At 40.4% G+C, this 26,832-nt stretch overlaps 1 protein-coding gene across 2 annotated transcripts; it reads right to left on the bottom strand.

The window, feature by feature from the left end:
• Positions 1-1,797: 1,797 nt before the first annotated feature.
• LOC140396433 (sodium-coupled neutral amino acid symporter 2-like) lies at positions 1,798-22,852 on the bottom strand. 2 transcript variants are annotated; one of them, XM_072485054.1, is made up of 16 exons: positions 22,512-22,852; positions 21,324-21,575; positions 20,960-21,041; positions 20,721-20,836; positions 17,857-17,930; positions 17,663-17,755; positions 17,422-17,503; positions 13,630-13,712; positions 12,967-13,025; positions 11,202-11,402; positions 10,876-10,955; positions 10,000-10,100; positions 9,193-9,317; positions 8,195-8,339; positions 7,980-8,077; positions 1,798-4,508 (listed from the first exon to the last, which is right to left on the bottom strand). In XM_072485054.1, exons 2-16 carry the CDS (start codon positions 21,440-21,442, stop codon positions 4,407-4,409), a joined length of 1,560 nt encoding a protein of 519 aa, XP_072341155.1. In that variant the 5' UTR covers positions 21,443-21,575; positions 22,512-22,852; the 3' UTR covers positions 1,798-4,406. The 2 variants fall into 2 exon arrangements, with proteins under 2 accessions (XP_072341155.1, XP_072341156.1); XM_072485055.1 differs by lacking the exon at positions 22,512-22,852 and adding an exon at positions 21,892-22,007.
• Between the last annotated feature and the right edge of the window lie 3,980 nt (positions 22,853-26,832).

The following is a 26,832-nucleotide window of genomic DNA, read 5'->3' as shown; positions in this document are numbered from 1 at the left end:
CAGATGCCTGGGGACTCAGGCATGGCGAGTGTCATGTTGGGGCCCATTTTTTGCACTAAGTGTGGTGAATACCAATCTCAATCGCGCCATTGAAACCAGCGCCAAATACCCTGCTTATCTCACCCAAAATGACACTTAGTAATTTTTCGGGTGAATCACACCCTTAGAATTTTTTTCTGCAGTGTGGGACTAAAGATTGCAGCAAAACCAGCTCCTCGGAGATCGGGGTGCCAATTTTGAAGGCTGCCCAATCTCAAAGTTAGGTCGAGTGTGATGATATGCATGAGCAATCTTGCATATAAGATGTACATGACCTTCAACCAGCAGGTAGCAGTGAATTCTACCATGTGACTCTGTGCCTTGGGGAGTTGGGAGTTAGTCGTGTTGATGGATAGTCATACTTGCAGTAGCTCTAGGATAATTTGTTAGTGTTATTAGTTTGTAATATATTTATTCCAGTTATCTTTATCATGCATTTGTTTTATAATAAATCATTTTAACTAGTCAATAACTAGATGTTCTATTGTGCAGCATTCCCACTGGCCAGTGCACAAGAACATGCCATTGAGGTTCCCACATTCTACACCCATGAACATCGCGACCACCCCCCCCCCCCCCCCCCCCCACCCCGCCGCAGACATGGACATCCCAAAGCCTTGACCCGGGAGGAGTAACCTACCCCCATCACTAAATGTCAGCGGGAGTTCCCCCCACTCACACCACCCAGGCATGAAGATGACCCGGACCCACAGCCAAAAATCCTCATCGGGATTGGGGATTCACCCCCTCTCCCAAAGTGAGCATACCCCCTCACCTTTAAGCCACTACCCCGCTGTTCAGGCATTATACTCCTTCACCCCCCCTCCCCCCATTTAATGGGCATGGCCTGCTCAGGCTCCACCCCAAGGCTGGGCCCATGCACTGCCCATATGGGCCCTGGCAGTGCCAATCTGGCACCCCTGCAGGTTGGAACTGCCAGGGTGGCAGGGCACTGAACTACCCTGTCCCCAGCTGCCTGGGGGCTCCAATGTCCTCCAACCCCACCCCGGCATGGCCATCACATCAGGTTTCCCTTTTTGGAGGCCAGTATTAATTTGTGCCCGTGCCGGGCCTTGCCGGTGGGGCTGAAGAATACCGAGAGCCGGGATTGCACATATTTAACTGACTCAAATAAATACGTAGATCTGGGCATGATCCCGGCATAGTGGACGGGTGCATCTTGTGCAGCTCAGCGCAAAACCAGTTTTGGTCTCTCCCGCTATGCACTCGACATAACGGGATCGGCGCCGGGCGCAACATGGTGGGAAAATTGCGTCTTTAGTCTCTCAGACGGAGAATCTAGCCCGAGGTAGCAAAGGCCGCTCCACAAATTTGGTTTTACTGCCCCACCCCCATTGCTGGGATTGATGTTTCACTGCCCAATATGTTATTGTGCTGTAAAGTCTAGTATCCTCACTATTTTAGATTATAATGTGAAAATATATGTTGATGGAAATGAGTGAAATTAATCATAACTATTGTATGTTACATTGAAGTGAATGACGTAGCTTAATGAATTGCGTAGCTTAATGAACACATAATTGTTTGTAGGCCGGTTTTGAACTCTTGTTTGAAAGACACAGGCATTGGTTCAAGTCACATGATGGCACTGCTCTTACACCCCTGGATCAAGTTACACTAGAAATGTGTACCAACAACTACCATAAAATACACTTGAGGGACCAAGGGACTTAACATCATCAGGCAGTCATGGCAGACCCTAAATTGTAACAATATCAAAACTCATAGATGGAAAAATTGTTTCAGAGTATAACTTTATTTACAATATATACAGTACAGTCAGTGTTTCATTGAAACAAGAGTGTAGCATTGGCAATAATGGACTCTCTTTGCTAACAATCAAAATCCCTCCATTCACATTGTCAGCCTTTCACAGTTAACGGTATAGAATCATACATACAAGATGACTTTTACATAATGTCAGGGATAGCCTTAGTGTCTAAAACTGCAACATACATGAAGGCATTCTACCCACATCAATTAAAGGGATATGCTAAAGGCAGCAGTCATGCTTCATAAGCTTTCTGCACTGCATGCTTGCACTGGTACAAATATTTAAGGTGATTTATACAATATCAATGCACAAACTCTTTTGTTAAAGTTCTGGGGTGTTTGTCTTCAAAACATGAACTTCAGTAGTAAGTCACAGTTCATTCTAGTGCATTTTGTAACATTTTTCCAAAGAGAATTAAAAATGATCATGTTAATTGATTCATTGTTTCACATTTTTAGAAGGGGCAATGGTTTGAGTTTTCTGTAACAGTGAACTCTTCAAATAACAGATTTTCAGCATCTACAATTTACTCAAATCCTTTCCATTAATTCAGGTATGGTTTCAAGGTTGAAGGACTGAGGTTCTGTTTGACAGCAGTAACCAGTAATCCAGAACTTACGAGCGTTCATTTACCCATTATAAACAACTACACTGTGCCAGTTCATTCACCGGTTTGGCATGATCACACTGTTTTAGCACTTGACATTGTGTTACACAAGTTACATTGAACAAAGTAAGCACAAAGCACTGAAACAGAGTTCCTTCTACCAGTCGTCAGCCTAAGTACTTCAAACAGCCATTGCTGCAGCTTTGATTTGACTTAAATGAGAGTCCATTAACTGTTCTCATAAGGACTTCATGGATCCATAATACCTCTTAAATATTGACAATATATGTACACATTATCCAAGATTATGTACATTTTTATTTACATAGTCATAAATATGTTAAATTATACTGATTTCCTCCAGGTCTATAAATATTCCATGACAAACAGCAAATAAAAAAAACACATCATAGCAAGTTAACTGTCATAGGAAGCACAATGTGTAAGTTTTCTTTCAAGTAACCAGGTGACAGCAGGATAACACCAAAACACTGGGAGGCAGAAAATCAGTAAGGGATGATAGGCAAATACTGAAATATAACATAACTTTTAATGCAATCTTAAATTGTTATTTTAGGTCCCTCTTTCTAAGTTCCACTGCTGCCATATCCCATTACTTTGTGTCAATTATCAGTGACAATGTTAAAAACTTCAACCATTTATTTTATACTGATAACAGATGGCAAAGGGATATGCAAGGGGACCAAAAGTGAGTAGTGTAGTGCCTTTTTTTTAGCTTTCGTTGTTGATAAATGTACCATATTGTTCATTACAATCACACAATTTCAACTCCCAACAATTGATGCTTGGTTTCAGACATGTGATATAGAAGGGACAATGCAGTGATGTTTTTCTGCTCCTACATTGTCACGAGTTCACTTTGTGAAGGGTTAAATACAGGTACTAAAAGTGTACCATTGATTTTATTAGCAGAAAACAAAATGGCACTCCACAAGGACCATTCTCCCACTTACATCGCATGTCCAGCAACTGCAGACAACAAGCAGGAAGTTTAGCAAATACGGTCTAATTTTTGCGAAGTGGAATAAATAACCTACAGATCTGATTAAATGCCACAACTGTGATGAACACAAGGTACAAAAGTTATTTGAAAAGGTGTAAAATCTATTTCAATCGGTTTGTGTTAATTCAGATTCTAGATGCTAATTTTCTCCTATTTATTATACACATTGTAGCACTGTAACAAACAGCGTTGTTAAACAAGAAAACCCAGCTTCACAGAAATACTCCTCTGACCATGCTAAATTAGTTTACAAGGTATGGTACCATGCTTGACTCCATACACTGTCTCCTCAAGCTCTTGCCAATTAAGGGATGTTATAGCACGTCTGTAAGAAAAGCCGGGCTGTTTCAGAGGAAGAGCTTTCTACTGTGCCTTATCTGTCAATGTGTTTTTAAAAAAACATTACATTCTGAACTGAAGTAAACACAACTCTCAACTAAAAATTCAGATTACGGTCTCAAAATTGAACTAGTCAAGCCAATGTCCACAAATACCCTTTCTTTAAAAAAGGTCAAAAATATTATTATATGTTTACGTGCTACTTTTTAACCTACCAATATACAGTGAACTATTCAGGCACACCTACGGGACTTTAGATACTGTAATTACAAACAAAAGTCAATTTTTTAAGGATCTGTAACATTTTGTTCTGCCAAACATGTGGCCTTATAAATACATACTGTACACCAATTAGTCCATTCTCTAGGAATGGTATTATTACTGCTTGGGTCCCACATTACTCAATAATGATTATACGATATACAATCTACTCTTTGGAAAACAATTCCTATCTTCTAAGAAGACAGCAAATGTGAAGTTTGCCTTCCTGAATTCTTGGAATTTTGAAGGGGGAAATAAATACAGTTGTTGTTCTTAGGGAGAAAGATTCATAGAATGCCTTTTTCCTTCCAGATGAGTATGTGGTTTACTTCTCTAGCAGCTTAGTGACCATCGCTCGCTGGTGCATGGTGGGTCCAGTCGAGAATGATGAGTGTCATGCTTGAAATCATAACAAATATGCCACTGATAAGGAAAATTAATGCCTAGAAAAGAAAAAGAAAAAGATTTAGTACATTGTTTTACATGATTTATACAGTTAAAATAAAGGTGTTCTGCACGTGTGTGACATGGTTCACAACAAATGAAAATCGCTTATTGTCACAAGTAGGCTTCAAATGAAGTTACTGTGAAAAGCCCCTAGTCGCCACATTCTGGCGCCTGTTCGGGGAGGCTGTTATGGGAATCGAACCGTGCTGCTGGCCTGCCTTGGTCTGCTTTCAAAGCCAGCGATTTAGCCCTGTGCTAAACAGCCCCTAAGACATCACTGGTCATGATTTTAACTCAGCCAAACCCAACTACTTGCATGAAGTTAAAAGTGGGCCCATTAATTCTTCTATGGGATGTAACATTCAACGCCATACGATTAATTAAGCATGCTGCATTGCCTAATTCTGAAGTCTTTAAAAAAGGTTATTGTTCACAATGAAGAGAGATATGAGATACATACAAAGATACATAGAAGATAGGAGCAGGAGGAGGCCTTTTGGCTCTTTGAGCCTGCTCTGCCATTTATCACGATCATGGCTGATCATCCAACTCAATAGCCTAATTCTGCTTTCTCCCCAAGTGTTATATAGCCGCCTCTTGAATATATTCAATGTTTTAGTATCAACTACTTCCTGTGGTAATTAATTCCACAGGCTCACCACTCTTTGGGTAAAGAAATGCCTTCTCATCTCTGTCTGAAATAGTTTACCCTGAATCCGCAGACTGTGACCCCTGGTTCTGGACACACCCTTCATTGGGAACAACTTCCCTGCATCTACCCTGTCTAGTCCTGTTAGAATTTTATAAGTCTCTATAAGATCCCCCCCTCATTCTTCTGAACTCCAGCGAGAACAATCCTAACCTAGTCAATCTCTCCTCATATGACAGTCCCGCTATCCCTGGAATCAGTCTGCTAAACCTTCGCTGCACTTCCTCGAGAATAAGAACATCCTTCCTCAGAAAAGGAGACTAAAACTGCACACAATATTCTAGGTGTAATCTCACCAAGGCCCTGTATAATTGCAGCAACACATCCCTGCTTCAATGCTCGAAACCTCTCGCAATGAAGGCCAACATACCATTAGCCTTCTTTACCCCTGCATGCTTACCTTCAGCGAATGGTGCACAAGGACCCCCACGTCCTGCTGCACACTCCCCTCTCCCAATTTTCAACCATTCAGGTAATAATCTGCCTTCCTGTTTTTGCTTTCAAAGTGAATAACCTCACACTTATCCAAATTATACTGCACCTGCCATTGATTTGCCCACTCACCAACCTGTCCAGATCATGCTGTAGGATCCCTGCATCTTCATCACAGTTCACCCTCCTACCCAACTTGGTATCATCTGCAAACTTTGAGATGTTACATTTTGTTCCCTCATCCAAATCATTAAAATGTATTGTGATTAGTTGGGCTCCTAGCACCGATTCCTGTGGCACCCCACTAGTTACTGCCTGTCAATTTGAAAAGGACCCATTAATTCCTACTCTTTGTTTCCTCTCTGCCAACTAGTTTTCTATCCACCTCAATACACTTCCCTCAATCCCATGCACTTTAATTTTGCACAATAACCTCTGATGTGGGACTTTGTCAAACGCCTTCTGAAAGTCCAAATATACTACATCGACTGGCTGCCCCTTGTTAACTGTACTGGTTACATCTTTGAAGAATTCCAACAGATTCGTTAAGCATGATTTCCCTTCATAAATCCATGCTGACTCTGACTGATCCCGTCACTGCTTTCTAAATGTTCCACTACAAAGTCCTTGATAATGGATTCAAGAATTTTCCCCACTACCAATGTTAGGCTTACTGGTCTGTAATTCCCTGCCTCTACCTCCCTTTTTGAATATTGGAGTGACATGAGCTACCCTCCAGTCTGCAGGGACTGTTCCAGAGTCTATAGAACCCTGGAAGATGACCACCAATGCATCCACTATTTCCAGAGCCACCTCCTTAAGCACTCTGGGATGCAGATTCTGAGGATTCGGGACCCACCGATCTGCGGACGGGCCTGTGCCGTGGGGGCACTCTTTCCCTCCACGCCGGCCGCTGTAACGGTCTGCCATGGCCGGCGCGGAGAAGAACCCCCCTGCGCATGCACTGGGATCATGGCAGAACACGCTGGCGCTCCCGCGCATGCGCCAACTCGCGGCTGCCGGCGAAGTCCCTTCGTCGCTGGTTGGCGTGGCGTCAACCCCGCTGCCGCCAGCTGGCACGGCACCAACCCCGTCGCGCCGGCCTAGCCCCTGAAGGTGCGGAGGATTCCGCACCTTCCAGGCGGCCCGACGCTGGAGTGGTTTGGCGGTATGTACCAAATACGCCCACTCTTTGCCGCCGGTACGGCCCGCCCGCCAGATTCCGGAGAATCCCGCCCTTACTGTCAGTCTTCACGTTCACTGCAAGGTTACTTTCGTATTATACTTTCCCCTTCTTAATCAATCACTTCGTCCTTCTTTGCTGAATTCTAAACCGCTCCCAATCCTCAGACCTAGTATTTTTCTTGGCCAATCCGTATGCTTCTTCCTTGGATCGGATAGTATTTCTAATTTCCTTTGTAAGCCATGGTTTGGCCCTCTTACCCATTTTGGTTTTGTGCCAGACAGGAATGAACAATTGCTGCAGTTCCCCCATGCGTTCCTTGAATGTTTGCCATTACCTATCCACTGTCATCCCTTTAAGTAACTCTCCCCAACCTATCAAGGCCAACACATGCCTCATATCTTCATAGTTTCCTTTATTAAGATTCAGCACCCTCGTCTCCGAAGCAACTACTTCACTCTCCATCTTGATAAAAAATTCCATCATGTTATGGTCGCTCATCCCCAAGGGGTCTCGTACAGCCAGATTGGCAATGATTCCCTTCTCATTACACAGTACCCAGTCTAAGATGGCCTGCTCTCCAGTTGGCTCCTCCACATATTTGTCAAGAAAACCATCCCGTATACACTCCAGGAATTCCTCCTCTATGGCATTGTGGCTAATTTGATTTGTCCAATCTATGAGGAGATTAAAATCACCCACGATCACCGATATTCCCTTATTACATGCATCGCTAATTTTGTGTTTAATGCCATTCCCAATGTCACCAGTGCAATTTGGGAGTCTTTAAATGACTCCCACTAATGTTTTTTGCCCCTTGGTATTTCTCAACACTAAAATTTAATTCGTCAGGGCTGCACAATGGGTGGTAATGGGTCGGCCTCCCAATGCCCACCTCGCTCCATTTTCCCTTAGATCTCAGGTGGTGTTATTTCCCTTAACCTTTCGAATTATATAACAACTACAATTTCCTATAGAAGGCATACTACTGGCTGCTAAAATGCAATGGTAAAATAGAACAGCGGAAATTTATTGTCATCTATCAAGGAATCTGCTTATCTCTAAATATGACCAGAATTATCAGATGTTTGCTATTATCAACACAACTGTTCACTGTACTTCAAAAGCCAATTTGGTACATACCCCAATCTTCTGCATTGACTTCATAGGCTCTTTCTTCACAAGTTTGAGGTAAAATGCAGAAGGTAGTATGAAGATTAACATAGCAGCAGCAGAGGAACCTGGGCGAAATGGGGAACAAAGTTAGAACAGATGAACCTACATGAAACCTCAGTTCATTTCCGAAGTGCAGGTGAATGGCATTAAAAGGACAAATTTTGTTTAATATATTTACTTACCTATGAACCCAAAGATATCCCGAATGGTAGGAACAAATATCACCAGACAATTAATGGAACCCAGGATCACAATAGTGATTATAGTGTGACGTATCCAACTAAATTCTTTACTGGGGAATAGCAGCTGCTGAACAGAGGTACGAATCTGTGGGAAAAGATTATCATCATTTCCATATTCCTCATCTTACACAACATATATCAAAGCACCAAAAAGTAAAAATAGTAAATATCATGCCACCAACAAGTGATGTGCAAGTAATGTCAAAGCTGGTGTTACATCACTGCTGCAACATTATTAATTTCTCACCCTGACATAAACTGCGTAAGGAAAAGGGCAATCCAATGGGATAAAGTGGGGATGGATTCAAGTCTGTCAATACTGGGAATTAAAGTTACTTCTCTAATGAGAGTAATGATTCAAAGTAAGACTAGATAGGGAATATCAGAGATGTTGGTCTTGGCTTCACATGTCCAAACTCTTGACAGTAAATTTGGAAACTCATTCAAAGCCATAAGGATAACGGGTTTTTAAAAACCACATTGATGCAGCAAGTGTTCCTGCACTCAGGTTGAGGTCCATGCACAATGAGGCAATACAGTTTTATCCTCATCAGGATTGTGGTTTAATGCTTTGGTTACTGGAACAAACTGCTCTTCTGAAGCAAAATTTAATATCCTCATGACATTTCACAGTGGTAGAGAGTTGTTAAATAAAGAAGAGCAGGAAAAAAAACTGGATGAGGTATATTGGCCAATAACATCAGTTGTAACAGTCACAAAAGCAAGAATACTTGGACTGCATCTTTTCCCAATTGAATGAAATGTAATATTGCCTAACCTTTAATGTACCACAAAGACATAACCGGAATGGTTTTAAAAAATCTATGTAAAAATATATATGCTGTGAACTTGAATCAGGAGCCCAATTTTAGTGGCAGAAACAACTGAAAGCACTAGACTATATTGAAGAGAAGGTTTATTTTCACCGATTTACTTACTGGAAAGAGAACAACAGGAACTGTCAGTATGACAGCAACGAGCACAGCCAGACGGACAATAAGGAGGACAGTGTCAAATCGATACACTTTTGAATAAGTGTGAAGCAATTCTGGCTCAACGTTTCCTGCAAAAAGGATTCAGATCATTAGTTTTCATTTTAAAGTTTGATTTACTTTTGTTTTGAAATGTGTAGTGAAAGAAAATGCCTCAGGGTCAATTCAGAAACATTTCCAGTCATTTATTTTGTTAAATGTCCATCTCATTTAATTAACAGCAATCGTTTTGTGACTGGCTCTGAAAACCGGCGTTTAATGTTTTGACTCTAATTTGTCAATTCCTGTCTCGTAATGGTTATTTGATCATTTATAATGAATAGCCAAGTTACCATTACCAGATTAGCAAATGCTGTGCAGATGTGAGCTCAGAGACCTATGCTATAAATCATATAACGAAAACTTGAACTGTCAGCACATTTATTTAATTTTAAAACCTATTTTACTGATTCCTTGGCTCTTTAACATTATTAGAACCACCACTTTGGATTAAACTGTACGACAACCAGACTGCCCCGGTCCTACATTTACTGGAGTATCTTAAGTTGCTCGTAAAACAGGCAACAACTCAAAAAAGTGCATAAAAAGCAACAGAGCCATCCCAAAAGTTTACTTCAGCCGAAATTAATGTATGTAGCTTTAAATTGCATAAAATGTTTGTGAACATTTGTTGAAGCTCTTACAAAAAAAGATGTAATTACTGAATTTTATACATCAGAGTAAAAAGGGTAGAGAATGTTATGTAGAACTTACCATTGAACGTCAGGTAGCCAAAGAGAGCAGCCAACAGGTACATAACAAATATAAAGAGAAATGAAACGTTTGACACTCTCTGCATTTTCTTGCGGGACCGGCTGAAAGGGAAAGAAAATGTTGCTTTGATTGATTCATTCACTTCAGAAGGTGCATTAGCCCCTAACAGAGTATAAATATTAATTTTAGCAGAAAGCTGAAATTACTGGATTCACTGAAGTCGATTATAATAACTCATTCGTAAATGATCATGCACTTCTAGCTACTGCTTCAAAATGTGACACTGAATATCTTGTCTAGGAAATCAACAAGAAGTATTAATTTTTTGGCAAATGCTAGTGTGGATTGTGTTAAGAATGCTAAGAACAGAATGTTTTTTTCTCTCTGGGAACCCAGTGTTAGAATCAGATATTGCAAGCTTCGGTGCAACACATGCCAAACACAGACAACAGTTCTTTTTAATCTGCCCCTGTGAGGTGTTTCAATGTTAACTTCTGAAGAGCCCTGTTGCGAATTCTCAATTCTCTTCACCAGGTACATATAACCAGAGGTCTCTTTTAGTCAGTGCCCATTTCTCCAAAACTATGGACATTTGTTAATTTGGACATTCTGAATTCTCCCTCCGTGAACCCGAACAGGCGCCAGAATGTGGCGACTTGGGACTTTTCACAGTACGTTCATTGCAGTGTTAATGTAAGCCTACTTGTGACAATAAAGATTTTTTAAAAAAATTAAAATTAAATCTGCAAATCTATGCAGCCTAGGAACTGAATCAGAACCATCCCCAACGAGTTTAATGGAGGACACTTCCATTTAACTCAGAAAGAGATCTCTAATGCTAGACTGGAGCAACAATAAAAAGTAATGTATCCTTACTCTTTAAGTTCTTCATAGATGGGGAGTACAGCTGGATGACACACAAATGCAAATGTCAGAATTGGCACAGCATAGACAGTCTGCAAAATAAAAGGAGAATGGATGGGTCAATCACACATCAATAAAAATAGAAAATACTCAACATAATTTCAATAGCAGATATTATGGATGTTTTGCTCTATTTAGTGGCGGTTGCATTGTGAAATATCATGTTTAATATTATCAAAATACATACAAATATCATGGGTCATAAGTCGGCGTACAATAATATCACGATCCTTTCAATAAGTGTGAAAGTGCACATTATATGATTAGTTCATACATGCCTGTGAATTGAAGATAAAATATTTTGGCTTGCAGATGTCTTCATCTGTTGTATTATACATTATAGTGGGCTCGGATCCACTTGTAACTGTTTTATATGCAGCCGTTGCAGTCGCCATTATGGTGGCATTCAAGGTAACATTCTCTAGATCTTGTTCCAGGTCAGGCAATGGACAAGGGATATGAGCGCTCTTGTGAATCACCTGCAGGTTTTTGTAAAGTGAGATTAAGAGTTAAAAGGCTACAAATGAATGATTATAATACAGAATGGTGATTAACAGAAAACACATTTACTTGCGGCTAAAAGATACTTCGATCTCAGAAAGCTCTTTTGATTCTCCTGCCCAGAGAACAGAGTAGGCTCGACTATAACAGTCCCTTTTACAGCAGCGCCCTGCTTCTCATTATCCAGGTTCATGCATGAAGAGTGGACATTTGTGTAAGATACTGGAGGGGAACACCCACATGACCCAGTGTTATTCACTGTCTCGAGACAGAATACAGTGACATCTGAGGTCCATGTAAATATTCTGAGACCATGAGACAGATCGAGTGACTGCCTATCCACCTTTACTCCCCTGAATATTTAGTAATGGAGGGGCTTCCCCAGGGCTTTGTAAAAGAACACCACCTACTCAAGTAGTCAGATGTTCAGGACGTGAGATCCCTGGTACAATATTTGTCTGTGCTGCATTAGTCATCCCAGATGAGGAAACCCCAGGGATGTCCCATTTTGGCATATGTCATTCTGGGACTCACCTTTGATTCGCTCCAAATAGAATAATGTGATATTCACCGTTTCGAGATATAAAAACTCACTTGGACATAATATAAGAAGGATGCAAGGGGTGCGTTTACTGGAAATGAGTCCCGTGTTGATCGTGTTAAGCAGGGCGTTTCTGATCCCGCTATTAAACAGGACTCTGCTTCATTTCTCGGCCTCGACGAGGAATGTCCTGCCAAAGCCGCACTTAGTCCCATTTCCTGCTAACACCCTGATCTCTAGATCCTCCACTGTGGCCTCGGGACTCCCCCAAATGCTCCAACTCACCAATAAAGGGGTCAGTGAGCCCGCCTCCACCTCATCTTATAAGGGCAGAGCACCCCGGTGCCCAATACTGAGCATTGGCATTATGACACTGCCAGTGTGTTAGGCTGGCAGTGCCATGGTGCCCAAGGATGCTAGGGTACCACCCTGCCCAGAGCCCGACCACTAGGAACCACCGATCACCTAGCAGACCCTCCCCACCCCCCAAATATCGGTACGCCTGGTCCACGTTTGTGGAAACCAGTGCTAAACAGTGCCGCTCGTGGTGTCCGAGGGGAGGTTGTTATGTCTCATGGGCTGGGTAGATTCAGCGTAGGCACATTCAAGTGACACTAACTGCTCACTTGAATATGCATTGAGGTCAGGACCCAGATTGCAACGTTTACGAGACTGGTAAATCTCACATGAGGCCTCTCGCAAGACTTACCGGCCTCTGCTCATCCCGAGTCGGGCGCGGCGAGGCCAAAGGATTGTGTCCAAGGCCTTTGCAAGAGTTATCATTTTAGTAATGGGGAGGAGTCTGTGTAATGTCGGGGAAATTATGAGCTAAAACGTACTTTCCACTTGTCTACGAATTAAAGAAACACAATGCAACTTGGCAATAGTTGAAAAAAAAAAATCAAACTCAACAGACCCTCTGCAAGACTGAGTCTGGCAGTCAATATTTTACTCTGTTTGCTTTATCATTTCTAACAATATAAAGCCAATCTCATACTTACAACTATTAGGAAGAAAAGCATGCAAAGAAGAGACAGCCCACTGGTATAGCCCAGGTAACCTGTAAAATAAGACAAAAGATTGTGATGACTGGGAGTCAGCAATATCTTTCAACTGTTCTCTAATTAATGATTTAATACTTGTGCATAATAAGTGTAGCAAAATTAGAAACGTATTTTTCGAATGATTTATAAGTTTGCCACACAAAGACATTCTCTCTGATTTCTCTTCAGTAAAGTTGCTATTCAAATATTTCCCCCCAATGGTGAACAGATAAAACATGGCAGAAGAAATCAACTGATTGTTAACATCGCTCCTCGAGTTAATGTACAATAATACTGTGCTGACGTATGCAATATTCAAATCAAAACCCGAGTGCAGATAGGGCGAGGGCTAGACACACATGATTTGAGTTCCGTCATTTGCTTTGCTGAAGGCTAAAGTTCAGTGACAGTCTCAATACTATTACTGACTAACTTGTGCACTCCTATCACGCAGATATAAATGAATAAAGTATGAATTCCCGATCTTTGGTGCCAAGATTACGATTTTGGAAATTTCTAGACAAACTACATGAAACCCAAACCATCCGCTCCAAAAGTAAAGCCATAAATCAAGGCTTTTATGCTCTTATTGGTGACAAAATTGCAGTGTAAATTGCTCACCCAAGTTCTTCAGAAGAGACAAAGGAAGAATTATGATGAAAGACACCATAAGGACCAAGTAGTCACCATTCAGGTACCAATGCCTGCAAAAGAAAATAAACAAATTAGTATTGTTTTGAATAGAATGACTGAACTTTCCTAACATTGTCATTTTAACATTCTACATCATCCTTAAAGGTGTAATACATTCCGAAATTTTGAAATATTGTTTAAAGCTTTGACGTCAGAGTAGCTTTTGCAGTTTAAATTCAACGTTATTGCGATGCAACTGTGATCTGTTTTCTCACTCCTTCCAGCCAAGGGAAAGTGCTGCAAGACACTGGAGTTGGAACTGGTTAGAACCAGTTTGTCAGCTTACTCCAAAACAAAAACATGAAAATGGAACGAGATGATACCAGTCCAAAACACTCATTAGTCAGGTGACACCTGAGACCAAGTGGAACAAAAAGCGCAAACAGTTTGGAGCCATTCCTAATGCAGTTGAAAGCCTCCACTGCATTTTTTTTAAATGGAAAGATAAATAACTAAAATTGATGTACAGTTATTTGGCTTAATATCAAAAATTATGACCAAAATTCATTTAACCGCTTGCACAAACATATTTATTTTAAAAAAATACAGAAATTACTTTTACTCTTGGCACAGGTTGACTTCTAATCATTGCCAGGCAGCTGGATGACTTTATGGTATCTGAGCCTTCCTGGTCCAGGATTAGTGGTTCCAATTTGTTATTTTGCTGCCAAGCATTTTTAATTGATGAAGTGCCTCATCATAATTAATGGTGCCCTCTTTCATGGAGAAAGGGAGATTGTAATTACTGGTGGCATTGCCAACCTATTGTTCCTAATGCCACCCTGATGAATTTAAACAAATGGAACAGTGACTGATATTTTGACTGTTAGCATATGGCCAGGTAACCATGGATTATGCATCAGTTCATTTAACCTCCAACATCATACATATTCATGTAAACTTGTTCATGCAAGCTTTACATCAATTGATTTGTCATTGTTATTGTGGCATGGTACATCAAATGACTCAAAAATTGATCAAATATTAATTTGCAGGAGTTATTTAATTAAAAGTGGCTAGGACAGAAACATGTCATCATGAAATTATTTTTTGTTACATTAAGAACAAAGTGCAAAAGTAATCCATTTAGTAAAATTTGCAGTGCCACTCTTTACTGTTTGAAGGCACCCATGTTTTATAATACCATTTACAACAGTCAGCCAAAAGCTAAACATAAGCCAAAATGCTAATGTCATATAATGATAAAAGCAAATTACTGCGGATGCTGGAATCTGAAGCAAAAACAGAAAATACTGAACAATCTCAGCAGGAGTGACAGCATCGGTGGAGAGAGGGCAGAGCTAATGTTTTGAATCTTGATGACTCTTTGTGAAAGCTTTGACAAGAGTCAGCCAGACTCGAAAAGTTAGCTCCCTTCTCTCTCCGCAGATGATGTCAGACGTACTGAGATTGTCCAGTGTTTTCGGTTTTTGATTCAAATGTTACATTATCTCTTCTAAAAGTAATTAGAACATACCAAATAACAATAATTGTTGAAAATGCCAGGAAGGATAAACGTACACATTTTAATGTGATTTCCCAATCACTGTTGTCTTTTTCCATTACGTTGCTCCATAACACATTCACAAGCTTCCCATGATTGTGTATTTGAAATTTAATTTAATTTAGGTTGGATTACGAGGAGAGATTGAGTAGACTGGGACTGTACTCGTTGGAATTTAGAAGGATGCAGGGGGATCTTACAGAAACATATAAAATTATGAAGGGAATAGATAGGATAGATGCGGGCAGGTTGTTTCCACTGGCGGGTGAAAGTAGAACATGGGGGCATAGCCTCAAAATAAGGGGAAGTAGATTTAGGACTGAGCTTAAGAGGAACTTCTTCACCCAAAGGGTTGTGAATCTATGGAATTCTCTGCCAAGTGAAACAGTTGAGGCTCCTTCATTAAATGTTTTCATGATAAAGATAGATAGTTTTTTGAAGAATAAAGGAATAAAGGGTTTTGATGTTTGGGCTGGAAAGTGGAGCTGAGTCCACAAAAGATCAGTAATGATCTCATTGAATGGTGGAGCAGGCTCAAAGGGCCAGATGGCCTACTCCTGCTCCTAGTTCTTATGTTCTTATGAGTTACATTATATATCTGCATTGCAGAATAACTTCCAGTTTGGCAATAGAGTGGGTTGAGTTTTCCAGTTAGTGGTGAACTAGCGGCACCAGCTATTTATTACACTTGCCCATAGACTTAATGTTGGGTTTTGCATCAGAACTTACAATGATTAGAAAGCCATTTTGGCGTAGCGCCCGTTACATGTGATCTGTGTGAACAGGGCAAGCAACTATTTATCTTCTTAACCAGACTTAAAAAATTGTTACAGAGGACTGAGTAGCTTGAAACAGATGGTGCACGTTGGAATAGTTACTTAAATGTCAAAACATATAAAACAAGTGAAATAAAGAGAGAGAGGGTTTGAAGAGACAGAAAAAAAAGTGAAACAAAAATGTAATTCATTTTGTAAGCTATTGTCATAGCAAAGCTTTTGGAGGAGCAGAGCAACGTGGACCCAATTTCCTGATTTCCACCTTTAATTGAACATGTACAATCATTGGACGTTGCTGCCTGATTTTCATTTTGATCATTGTGTTACTAACCTCACCTTTACTTTTAACTGAAAAATCTAAGCTATCAATGTGATCTGTGGTCTGAATTCAATCTGTTTACTTTCTGTGATTGACTTCACGGCAATCTTGAAACAACCTCACTTGGGCTCCATAGCTGATATCCAACCTGCCTGTTCTTTCCACAGAAGCCGACTAACTAACAGAGCATTTCAATCAAACCCTGTTGTAAATTTCCCACAACCGTTGTTTTTCTGTTTCTCACTTGGACATGATTGTGCTTGTAGAGTTAATAATCACAAGTGTGAATTTAAAGCAACTACACAAGCTTGGCGTAGGTCTAAAGCCATGAATGCGGCTGTTGTTGACCTCAGATTTCACTGGGGAGGAGGGTTATGTATGCCAGGAGCACAAAAACCCCACTGCTCCTTCCTTACCTTTGACAGCATGGTCAAGATAAATCAGTGGCCTGTGGCACCCTACATGCAATCTATCATAGGAACATACCCACATACCGTTCTACTTGGATTGAGTTTTGGCTAACAAAGTTTTGGATAGAAACTAAAATTATTAATTGTATATTAATTGAGTGTTTAATTGTAATCATGAGGTTGGAATTAACTGGGGATAAAGAATGTACTCATATATGCATATATATACACATTAAAGATTATGCTCCAGTTTATCCTTCACTGCCTGGCTAGCACAGTAGAAACACAGAAAGGTGGCACCATATTACATTCCCGGGCAGTGGCTGGATATCCTCCGACGCCAATGAAAATTAGCCTTTCACAAAGCATGGGATACAATCAATAAGTAGCATTATTAGAATAATGACAACTAACAAAATTTGCGGTATCAAGATCCTTATATTTTGAGTCAAATGAAACATTCTACTTACCCAAGAAACTGATACAAAGCAAGAGTCTGAGCTAGATTCTGAAGAAACCAGAATGCTGTCACCTTAAATCCAAGTCTACATTCTTCATCTAATTAAGTGTTTTAAGACCTTTAACTTGAGTAGCAATTATTAGTAGGCAAGGGAGTTATTGAAAAGATTAATATTTCTGGAAAAGTGCTGAAATATATAGATGTCTTTGCCAAGATGTGCCTAATATTATTCAGCAACTGATTCAACATACCCAGTATTTTCCTCAAGTCCCAGGAAAGCTTGAATGACTATTGGCAACTCGTATTTCACTATGTAGAGGTAGCTTGATGTAGCTGCAGTCAAAAGGAGGAGAAAACAAAAAAAATTATAGACTCTCTACGCTATGGTATTTAGTCTAAATGTGTTCATGCTGGAATAAGTAAGACATTAGAGAGGAGGTTGTCCTGTTAAATGAACAAAATGCAATTTTAGGGAGGCAAGTAGAATTTTACCTCCAAAGTTCTGCATCGTAATTGAAATAGATGCTGCCAATTTCCCAGGCAGCCCAAATGCTTTGAGTCCCAGCTGTTCATAGACCAGCGAACCTAGAATAAAACAAAAACGTGTAATAAATCATGGCAAAGGAAATATTTAGTAGAAATTGGCAGATTAGATTAATCATTTAAGCAAAGGGCTTATTCATTACCTCCTTCTTTTGCAGTCTTCAACAAAAGATGTATAGAATATAATGAAAATATTGCTACAGCACTCAAAAGGATCCTGGAAAAAGAAGAAAGACACATTGTAATGAAAATATTAAGATAATTATTATTGATTATATTTGAAACAAAAGACTGCCAGTTAAGATAACTTCTCTGCATTCTCCATGGCAAAGTCTCTACCAATCAGAGTCCACATGCCAATCAATCAGCACTCTCTTTCCATGCAGTATGAATTGTTGTTCTCTTTATTGTTGTTTTATCTTGCACTGCTGTCCTGATGAGTGTAAGATGAAAAGCTTTGATATTATGTTTATTTTTTCAGCAATGCCCTTTTTTTAATATGATACCTTGCAATGAATCAAAAACAGCAGGCCAAATCCTCCTTAAGTAGTATGTGGAATTGAATTTACATTAAAATCAAAATGACTGACTGTAGCATTAACAAACATGTCTTTAATTGTAATGAAATAAAGTGACTGTAATCAATTTTTCATTATTTGGCTTGAAAGAAAAATTAGTTAGCCGATTTGAAAACTGTTTGGCATCCACAAAATTAATTTTAAAATGTTAAAGGTTTGAATTTGGATAGAAAACAGGCGGTCTTGATAATATTAATCATTATTAAACTGTGGCGATTAAGAATAGAATATATTGTAAAGCAGAATTAACTCTGCAACCTTTACCAATGAATCTAATATTAGAAAAGTATCTTTATTTGATTTCATAGGTTTCAGCATTATGGCTTCCTTATTAGGTGCAAAAATGAGTTTCACATACCAGGGGACACTCCCTCACAATCTTTTCTTTGCATCTGACATTTTAAATATGGCCTGCTCTCATCCAGAGAAGATCAAGTAGTGGCTAATGTGAATCAACTGATACTACACTCGAACTATAGATAGCTCATTTTGGGATGAAGTGTAATCCATTGTCTTTGTGGCCAATGTCTCATGTGTTTTTTCTTCCCCAATGGCATGACAACTATGGGCTACATACCAAGATTGAACTCACTCCTTTGTTCAAACCTTTGTAAGGCTTTAGCAAATCTTATGATCATTCATGATATTATTAAGCCAGCACAAAGAGGCATGAAAAACTGGACACTTCTCTTCCTGTTTTCTGACTCCATTTTAAAGATACACATTCACATTAAATCTTTTCAGTTGCTTTGTCCGGTTTGCATTTCAAAATAAGCAGATCAATACAGGACTTCAGACACCCTTAAAAGACAGTTGCTCTTTTAATGACACATTCAGATTTAAACAGCCTGAAAATCACTATGTACATGTAATTAAATCTAGGAAGTTACTTTCTACAACTATCCGCCTTATATTTTAGAAATAGTACCTCCAATTGCCCTGAATGCATTGAACAAGCAATCAAGTCTGAACTATTCTGTGTTCTTTTTGTCCACTCTTCCCATGCAAATGTCAATTAACTGTATCTTTGCACACTACAACAGCATTACCATTAAACATATTTGGCTTTTTAAAATATTTATTCGAACTCAGATGCACTTCACAGTTAAGAAAATGTTGGTATTCTCATTGATGAATCACTATGTTGATAGTTAAAGCTTCTACTGTTAAATGCACATGACTAATCTCACTGGGATAAAGATTTGATCCTCATTCATTGGGATTGTCACAAGATCATTTGTCTGAAACAAGAAGTTTAGGAGCTCTATTGTTTACTTTGTTGATTCAAAGAATCACACTGTTATTAAAATGAGTCACTTGAGGCCAAATATTTTAAATGCCCCTTGGTTATACGTTTAATATATAAAGGGCACTCTAAACACTTTCCCTTGTTAATACTACTTAACACATATTTAATTTATGTCCATCCCTTAGAAAGACATCAAATAAATAATTGGTTTGCTACACCACAGCCTGCATATTTTCCCATGTTACATTTTGGCTAACTGCAATCACATGATTATCTATTTCTACAACATAATCCACTGTATGACCATTAAGACAATTACAGTATTTATCACAAGTCTGACCTTCTTAGACAGGCTTAAAATATAATTCCACTAATTAATTCATTCAACTGAATCCAACTGGTCACTTTTGAATGCTTTGTTTGTAAACACCCCCTGCCCACACACCCCTCCTCCCCTCAAGGAAACATGTCAACGTCTCCCAGGCCGTCTTGCACAATTATTCAAGGTTACGTTTAATGAGTAACTGATAAGAACTGAAGGAAGCCATCTCGAGTTCTATTTATAAATGATTAATCTTGAACTCATTGAACCAGCAACCAAGTCTGAACTGTTCCATGCTTCTTTCGTCCACTTATCCCAACATATACAGATGTACCCATGACTCATTGTTATCTTGGGTAATTTATGACAGTTAAAATGACACTTCTGGATGATTTAAAATATTAAAGCTACCATAAAACACAGGGACAATGACAAGAGGAAAATCATGCCTCAACTTTCCCACTTATTAAAAATCTATATATTAAATTATTAATTCACTAGTAACAGCTATTTTCTGTATTGTTTTTCCTATTTGTATCAAGCTACCAGCACTTAATTTACCAGACCTCACATTCTTATATGCAACACTGGATATTGTTGCTGCCAGTGTATATGTCTGCAATAGTAGTTTAAATGTCAATCCAAATGCCAAAGGTTGTTGCATATTGAAATCTCATGATTTTAAAGTTCTGGTAGTGTTCTCCTCCCCCGGGCATGTGATTAACCAGGAGGTAAGGCATACAATAAAGGACCGCATTAGGTTCTGCTGCAGTCAGTGCTGCACTGCAGTGTCAGCAGGTTAAGAACTGCATCTTACAAAGCACGTGCTTTTTGTTTTGTCGTATTTCAAACACTTACACAAAAAGTGCGATTCCAGTGTTAGCCATGGCATATGCCAGTCCGAGAATTCCGCTGCCCATGATCGCATTGCTGAGATTAAATGCAGAAATTCCAAATGAGGTATTGCCAGCTCTCTGGAGAAAGAAGATAAACAAACAGGTTACCAGAGTCACAGCTGCTCTGCAGCAGCAGGTTCTTGGGGTATGTAATATTCCCGACACTTGAAGGGAATGGTAAACAAAACATGGAACACTTACATATTCTTCTTCAAATTTCTTTTTGCCATAGTATAAATTTGGCAGAAAATTCTGGCTTTCTGCATCAATGTCAACATACTGACTGGAAAGGAAAAATAAAATAAAATTGTGGTATTACACAAAACTGATTTGTTGGTACTCTTATATTAAATGTAAATCATTAATTTTTAATGCATCAAATCACGAGTTAAGAGATTTGAATTATTCATTACACCATGTGATGGGCTTTCCATTTCAATGCTGTAGAGGTGATATAAAATAGTTGGTGTTGCAAATAATGTTCCATTAAGTATAACCGACAGCAGCATTTTATAAAATTAAACTTGAGATTTCTCATTTTGAGAGAGTAGAAGCCATCCCTTACCTACTGATGGGAGCCTTTTTAGTGGTAGCATTTTCTGTGTAATGGTATTCATTACTGTTAGTGCTGCTGCTGTCGTCATCAGGGCTGATGTTAAATTTGTTCATCTCCGTTATAGTCATGGTATCGCCAGCGGATTTTCTGGAACACTGCTAATTTTGTACTGAGTTCTTCTCCTCTTGTTGCTGCTGCTGCTGGGAATCCTGTCCCTTTCCTCCCCTCTTTTTTTTGCCTGTGTTTTGTCCGTGTGGCCCCCTAAGGAAATAGAGCAACATCAATAACCAAGTAACCGGCAGAATCACCTCCTTCATTGTCTCTCCACACGTCACCCCGCAATGGGTAGGAGCAACCTCGAATGGAAAAATACTGAACGAGTGGCATTGTGCTGCTGTGCTAAACAATGTAACACACCATAAACACAACAGAAACACCCCAAAAAAACTGGATACATTCAAACCGATACTTAGCCAGTACAATGTATTGACATTTAGGTAGACTTAATTGACAAATATAATTCTGCAATCTCCCAAATCTGTTCTCCTGATAAATTAGTTCCACATTCGCAGCTAACCTTTAAATATCTGTATTTTAATCTTTCTGCTAATCTCCTCTGCTGTGAGATTAGGCACATCTAACGTGGGAGAAAACCATACCACGATCAAAACAATGTCGTATCTGCTCCGCACTGATGAACGGTCTGCTAATCCCACCTGGAGGGGTGGGTGGCGTTTCACTGACTCATGAGCCGACAATATTGAAACGAACACAATTCCTTTCCGCACGGTTGATTAAAGCGCCAATTCACTCGGGGAAACAAAGTCGAAATACACAGGACCGAAATAAAATCACATTCTTACATATAAAACGAAAATATCCTTCGAAACACACCCCAAAAAACGTAAAAAACTGATCGTTAAGGTGCAGGGAATGAATGGGCAACATTGCCTTCTTATTGCATCATCTTCCCCTTTGAGGATCCGCATTAAACATCCTCACATCATGCTAACGTAAATATATATAGATAGATAAATCTAATACCGCCAGTAATAAAAACCAATCCATGTTATAGAGCTTAAAGGTAACATTGTTTAGCACTGTATCAAATTATTCAAGGATAATACATTTAACCTATTCGTTATAGATACATATACATAGAATCTTATAATAGACAATAGCTCGAACGCATCTCACCTCCCAGACGATGACCTTCTCGATCTGGCTCTTTGCTCCTTTATTTACAATTCAGCTGGCTATATGAAATCTCAATTTTGGATCCAAAGTGTCAGAGTAAAACAGAAAGCAGCAATTGACAGAGCTCGATTTATTTCAAGTCGTGGAGGTTGTTTTCAAACGGTTAATTCTCAAACTGCCTGGTTTGAAACTTGTTCCAGTTGAAATATTATATATGTATATTTATTTTTGAGGACTGTACATTAATGGATTGAGGTAATATCCGAATAATCCCCAGCACAATTACTGAATCTATGTTACTCCCGCGTGTATCTCATCTCGAATAAAAAGCAGATCTTTCTGACTCATATAAGCAGTTGGCGAGGAGGGGCTTGGCAGCTGGGACTCGATCCCATTCGTCAGTGAGAATAAGCCTCGCCCCCCAATTGTAAATGAAAGATATAGAATTTAGTGTTTGTAAACAAAACCTTACAATGATCAGCATTAAATGTTTACACGGATTCACACCGTGTTTTAGTGATTGCAGAGGTGACTTTTTTTTGGGGGGGGGGGGGGGGGAGGTAGAATTACTAGAAATCTTTCTTACGAATTTTCTGTATTTCCTGCCGCGATACGTTAATTTATTCACATTGACATCAGAATCAAATCCCCTCCTTAAACCCCAACCTCAAAAATACGTTCATAGAAGCTATGACAGGAAGTCTATCGAAACAGGGTTAAACGTGGGGGGTTGGGAGGAGGAATCACCCGTTTAAATGAATTATTTCTGTTACAGTAATATCCCAAGATCGCCATCAACAAATCCACTTTAAATGATAAATTAAACTTTTTTTTACAGAAGAGGCGGTAAAATAAAATTAGCTACAAAGGTGACAAATTAAAATTGTTAGAAGCAGTGCAAGGGTCAGTCAAGCTGGTACAGGGGTACCGATACTTTTATCAAATCTGGCCGGTGATCCCCGAAGAAAAATACTAATATCACGGCCCCCAACATATCGGCACAGCTAGTTAGTAGTTTACATTGTGAATTAAGATGTTTCTTTGTCGGTGAACACGTGGATGGAAAATTACATCTGTTCTTTTGTTATTTCCACCGCCCCATTTGCTTGTCTTGACGAAGAAAAATAAACCTCTCCATTGCTCATGACCCGTCGACCCAACATCCATGCGTCACCATGTCCCCAATTGCAGCCGCTCCTTAGTTCAACTCCCCTATGGAACGGGTGACTGTTCCCGCTGGAATGGGTGTGTGTACCAGATTACACACATGACCACTCAGAGTGTTTGCATACAGCGGAATGGACGCTCCCAAGGACATGTTGGGAGAGGAAATGATATGATCAAAATCATATCATTAACACCCACGGAACACACATGAAATTGCGATACATATACACAGTGACTCCCATTTTTAAATCGAAACGCATCTGCCCCCATCAGGTTTCAACAAGTTGCTTTGCTATCTCGTAAAAATGCATTTCAAAGTATAATTACAATTTATTATTGTCTTGTAGTAAATCGCACCATTTGTTGCTATATTCTGCCCAATGGTAAAAAACGCCAGAAATTGCATCAGACGATTAAGCAAGAGTTCTACAGTGAGAATAATCTCGCCCTCAAGGGAAATTAAATAATATATTGGAGCATTTGCTCCTACCTTTCTTTGGTAGAAATGATGGCTTGTTTGGAAATCAAATTTGTGGCATATAAAAGACAAAATAACTGTGTAATTTCCCCCCCCCTAATTTTTTTAATTCATTCTTGGGATGTGGGCTTTGCTGGCTGGGTCAGTATTTGTTGCCCATCCCCAATTGCCCTTCAACTAAGGTGCTTGTTAGGGCATTTGAATGAGGGACAGTTAAGGGTCAACCATGTTTCTGTGGATTCACATGTAGGCCAGACCGGGTAAGGACGGCAGATTTCCTTCCCTGAAGGCCATTAGTGAATCAGATGGGTTTTTACCACAATCAGCAACGGTTTCATGGTCATCATTTGACTTTTAATTCCAGATTTTTTATGGAATTCAAATGTCACCATCCGCCATGGCGGAATTCGAACCCGGAATCCCATGAGGAGTACCCTGGGTCTCTGGATTACTAGTCCACTGACAATACCACTATACCACCACCTCCCTTAAACTTGCAACTGACAAATGACTAGTGCTCTGTGGAATATATTTGAATAAGTGTCCTTCTTTAGTTATTGAAACAGAAGAAAGTGAAGGATTTTTGGACTGTACCTTGTTTAATTGCCTTCTAAAGGAATTAAGTTTGCAGTTAAAGACTACAAAAATGGCTGTTTGCAATGGCATGCTGGGAGGCATAACCGAACTCTGATGCTGTTGCACAAACTGTCTGGATAGCTGTATGCAAAAAAGACTTTGAGAGACCGTCATAGAACAAAAAAAGTCCCTGACACCTTCAGTAGTTATAGTTTGCGCAACTGTGGGGAAAAGGCAATGGAAAATTACTGAGAAGTTATGATTGTCAGCAAACATGATGTAAGAGACGTTCTACAAGACTGACCAGTGTTCACTGTGTGGGTCAGATCAGAAGAGCCAAGACTCAGGATGTTGGTGGATTATTAACCTTTTCACATGCAGGGTGTCAGCTGAGAATTAGCCTTCCATATTCACGAATCAAAAGAATCAGCCATTTATAAGTTTCAAATTGCATTACTGATTTAATGATTGCATGTTTCTCTATAAACGTCTACTGCACTAACACTAATAAAACCATTAGTTGGAGAAGTTTAAAGTCTTAGAATCATGTAGAGTCATTAGGGGGAATCAGGGGTTATGGGGAGAAGGCAGGAGAATGAGGATGGGAAACATATCAGCCATGATTGAATAATGGAGCAGACTCGATGGGCCGAATTACCTAATTCTACGCTGATGTCTTATGGTCTTATCACAAAACAGGAGGTGACCATTTGGCCTTTTGAGTCATGGCTTTCTGTATAGCAACTCAGTCAGTCCCGCTCTGCTGTTCTATGATCATGAGGTTATTCATTCTCAACCTTGCCCCTCGCCTAAGGTGCGGTGATCCTCAGGTTAAATCACCACTAGTCAGCTCTCCCCATCAAAGAGAAAGCAGCCTATGGTCATCTGGGACTATGCGACCCAACCTTACCTTATGCCTTCTCTATCTCCGTAATCCTGAAAGTTTATTTCCCTCAGGGGCCTTTCCAATTTCATTTCAAAATTATTTATTATCACCCCTTCCACTTCCAGGTCATGACTATTCAATCTTGATTAATCTCTCTTTTCATCGGCCTAGTAGGTAAAAGAAAGTATTGTGTAAAAGACTTTCAAACACTGGAGGTCAAAGAACAGTACAAAGCAAATGCCTCACCCAAGATGCATAAGTAAAGACTGAAGAATCTTGAACTTCCCTGCCTTCAAAAAGGAAATTGAAGATTGCCACATAAGTATATATGTTAGTGGAAGAGGGTGGGGTCGGGGAGGAGAAGAGAGCCCGTTGACAGACATGAGGGGGGAGGGGAGACTCCCACACTGGGGGGGTCGATGGAGCGGCGGGAGTGGCCGGGGTCAGCAGGAATCGGCTGACTCACGGGAGTGCAATGGGGGGAGCAATGCTGCTAATGGGAGACCTAGTTCCAGGGTTGCTGCTGGAATGGCCAAGGGGGAGCTGGAGTCTGCAGAGGAGGTCGGGGCGGGGGTCTGCCGCTGGGGGGAAAGGGAAGTGCGGGGGGTGCGGGCACGAGGCTGGCCTAGAAAAGGTTATGGCTAATCGGTGGGGGTGGGGGGCAACCCCCTGATCCGGCTGATAACCTGGAATGTAAGAGGCCTGAACGGGCCGGTCAAACGGGCCCGGGTGTTCGTGCACTTGAAGGGGCTGAAGGCAGATGTGGTCATGCTCCAGGAAATGCATCTGCGGGTGGCAATCAGGTAAGGCTAAGAAAGGGGTGGGTCGGGCAGGTGTTTCATTCGGGGTTGGATGCAAAAAATCAGGGGGGTGGCGACGTGGTAAGGCGGCGGTTAGTGGGGAAGCGGGTGTTGTTTGAGGCGTTGAGCATCGTGGCAGACATTGGAGGTAGGTATGTGATGGTGAGTGGTTAGCTGCAGGGGGTGGGGGTGGTCTTGGTAAACCTATACGCCCCGAATTGGGACGATGCAGGGTTCATGCGGCGCATGTTGGGCTGGATCCTGGACTTGGAGACAGGGGGCTTGATAATGGGGGGGGACTTCAACGCGGTACTGGATCCGGCATTGGATCGCTCTTGGTCTAGGACGGGCAGGAGGCCAGCGGCGGCCAAGGTGCTGAGGGAGTTTATGGACCAGATGGGAGGAGTGGATCCG

Source organism: Scyliorhinus torazame, chromosome 19, assembly GCF_047496885.1.
Source record: "Scyliorhinus torazame isolate Kashiwa2021f chromosome 19, sScyTor2.1, whole genome shotgun sequence".
In the NCBI taxonomy this organism is placed as follows: domain Eukaryota; kingdom Metazoa; phylum Chordata; class Chondrichthyes; order Carcharhiniformes; family Scyliorhinidae; genus Scyliorhinus; species Scyliorhinus torazame.
The sequence above is the reverse complement of the archived record's forward strand: the minus strand, read 5'-3'. Positions and strand labels throughout refer to the sequence as shown.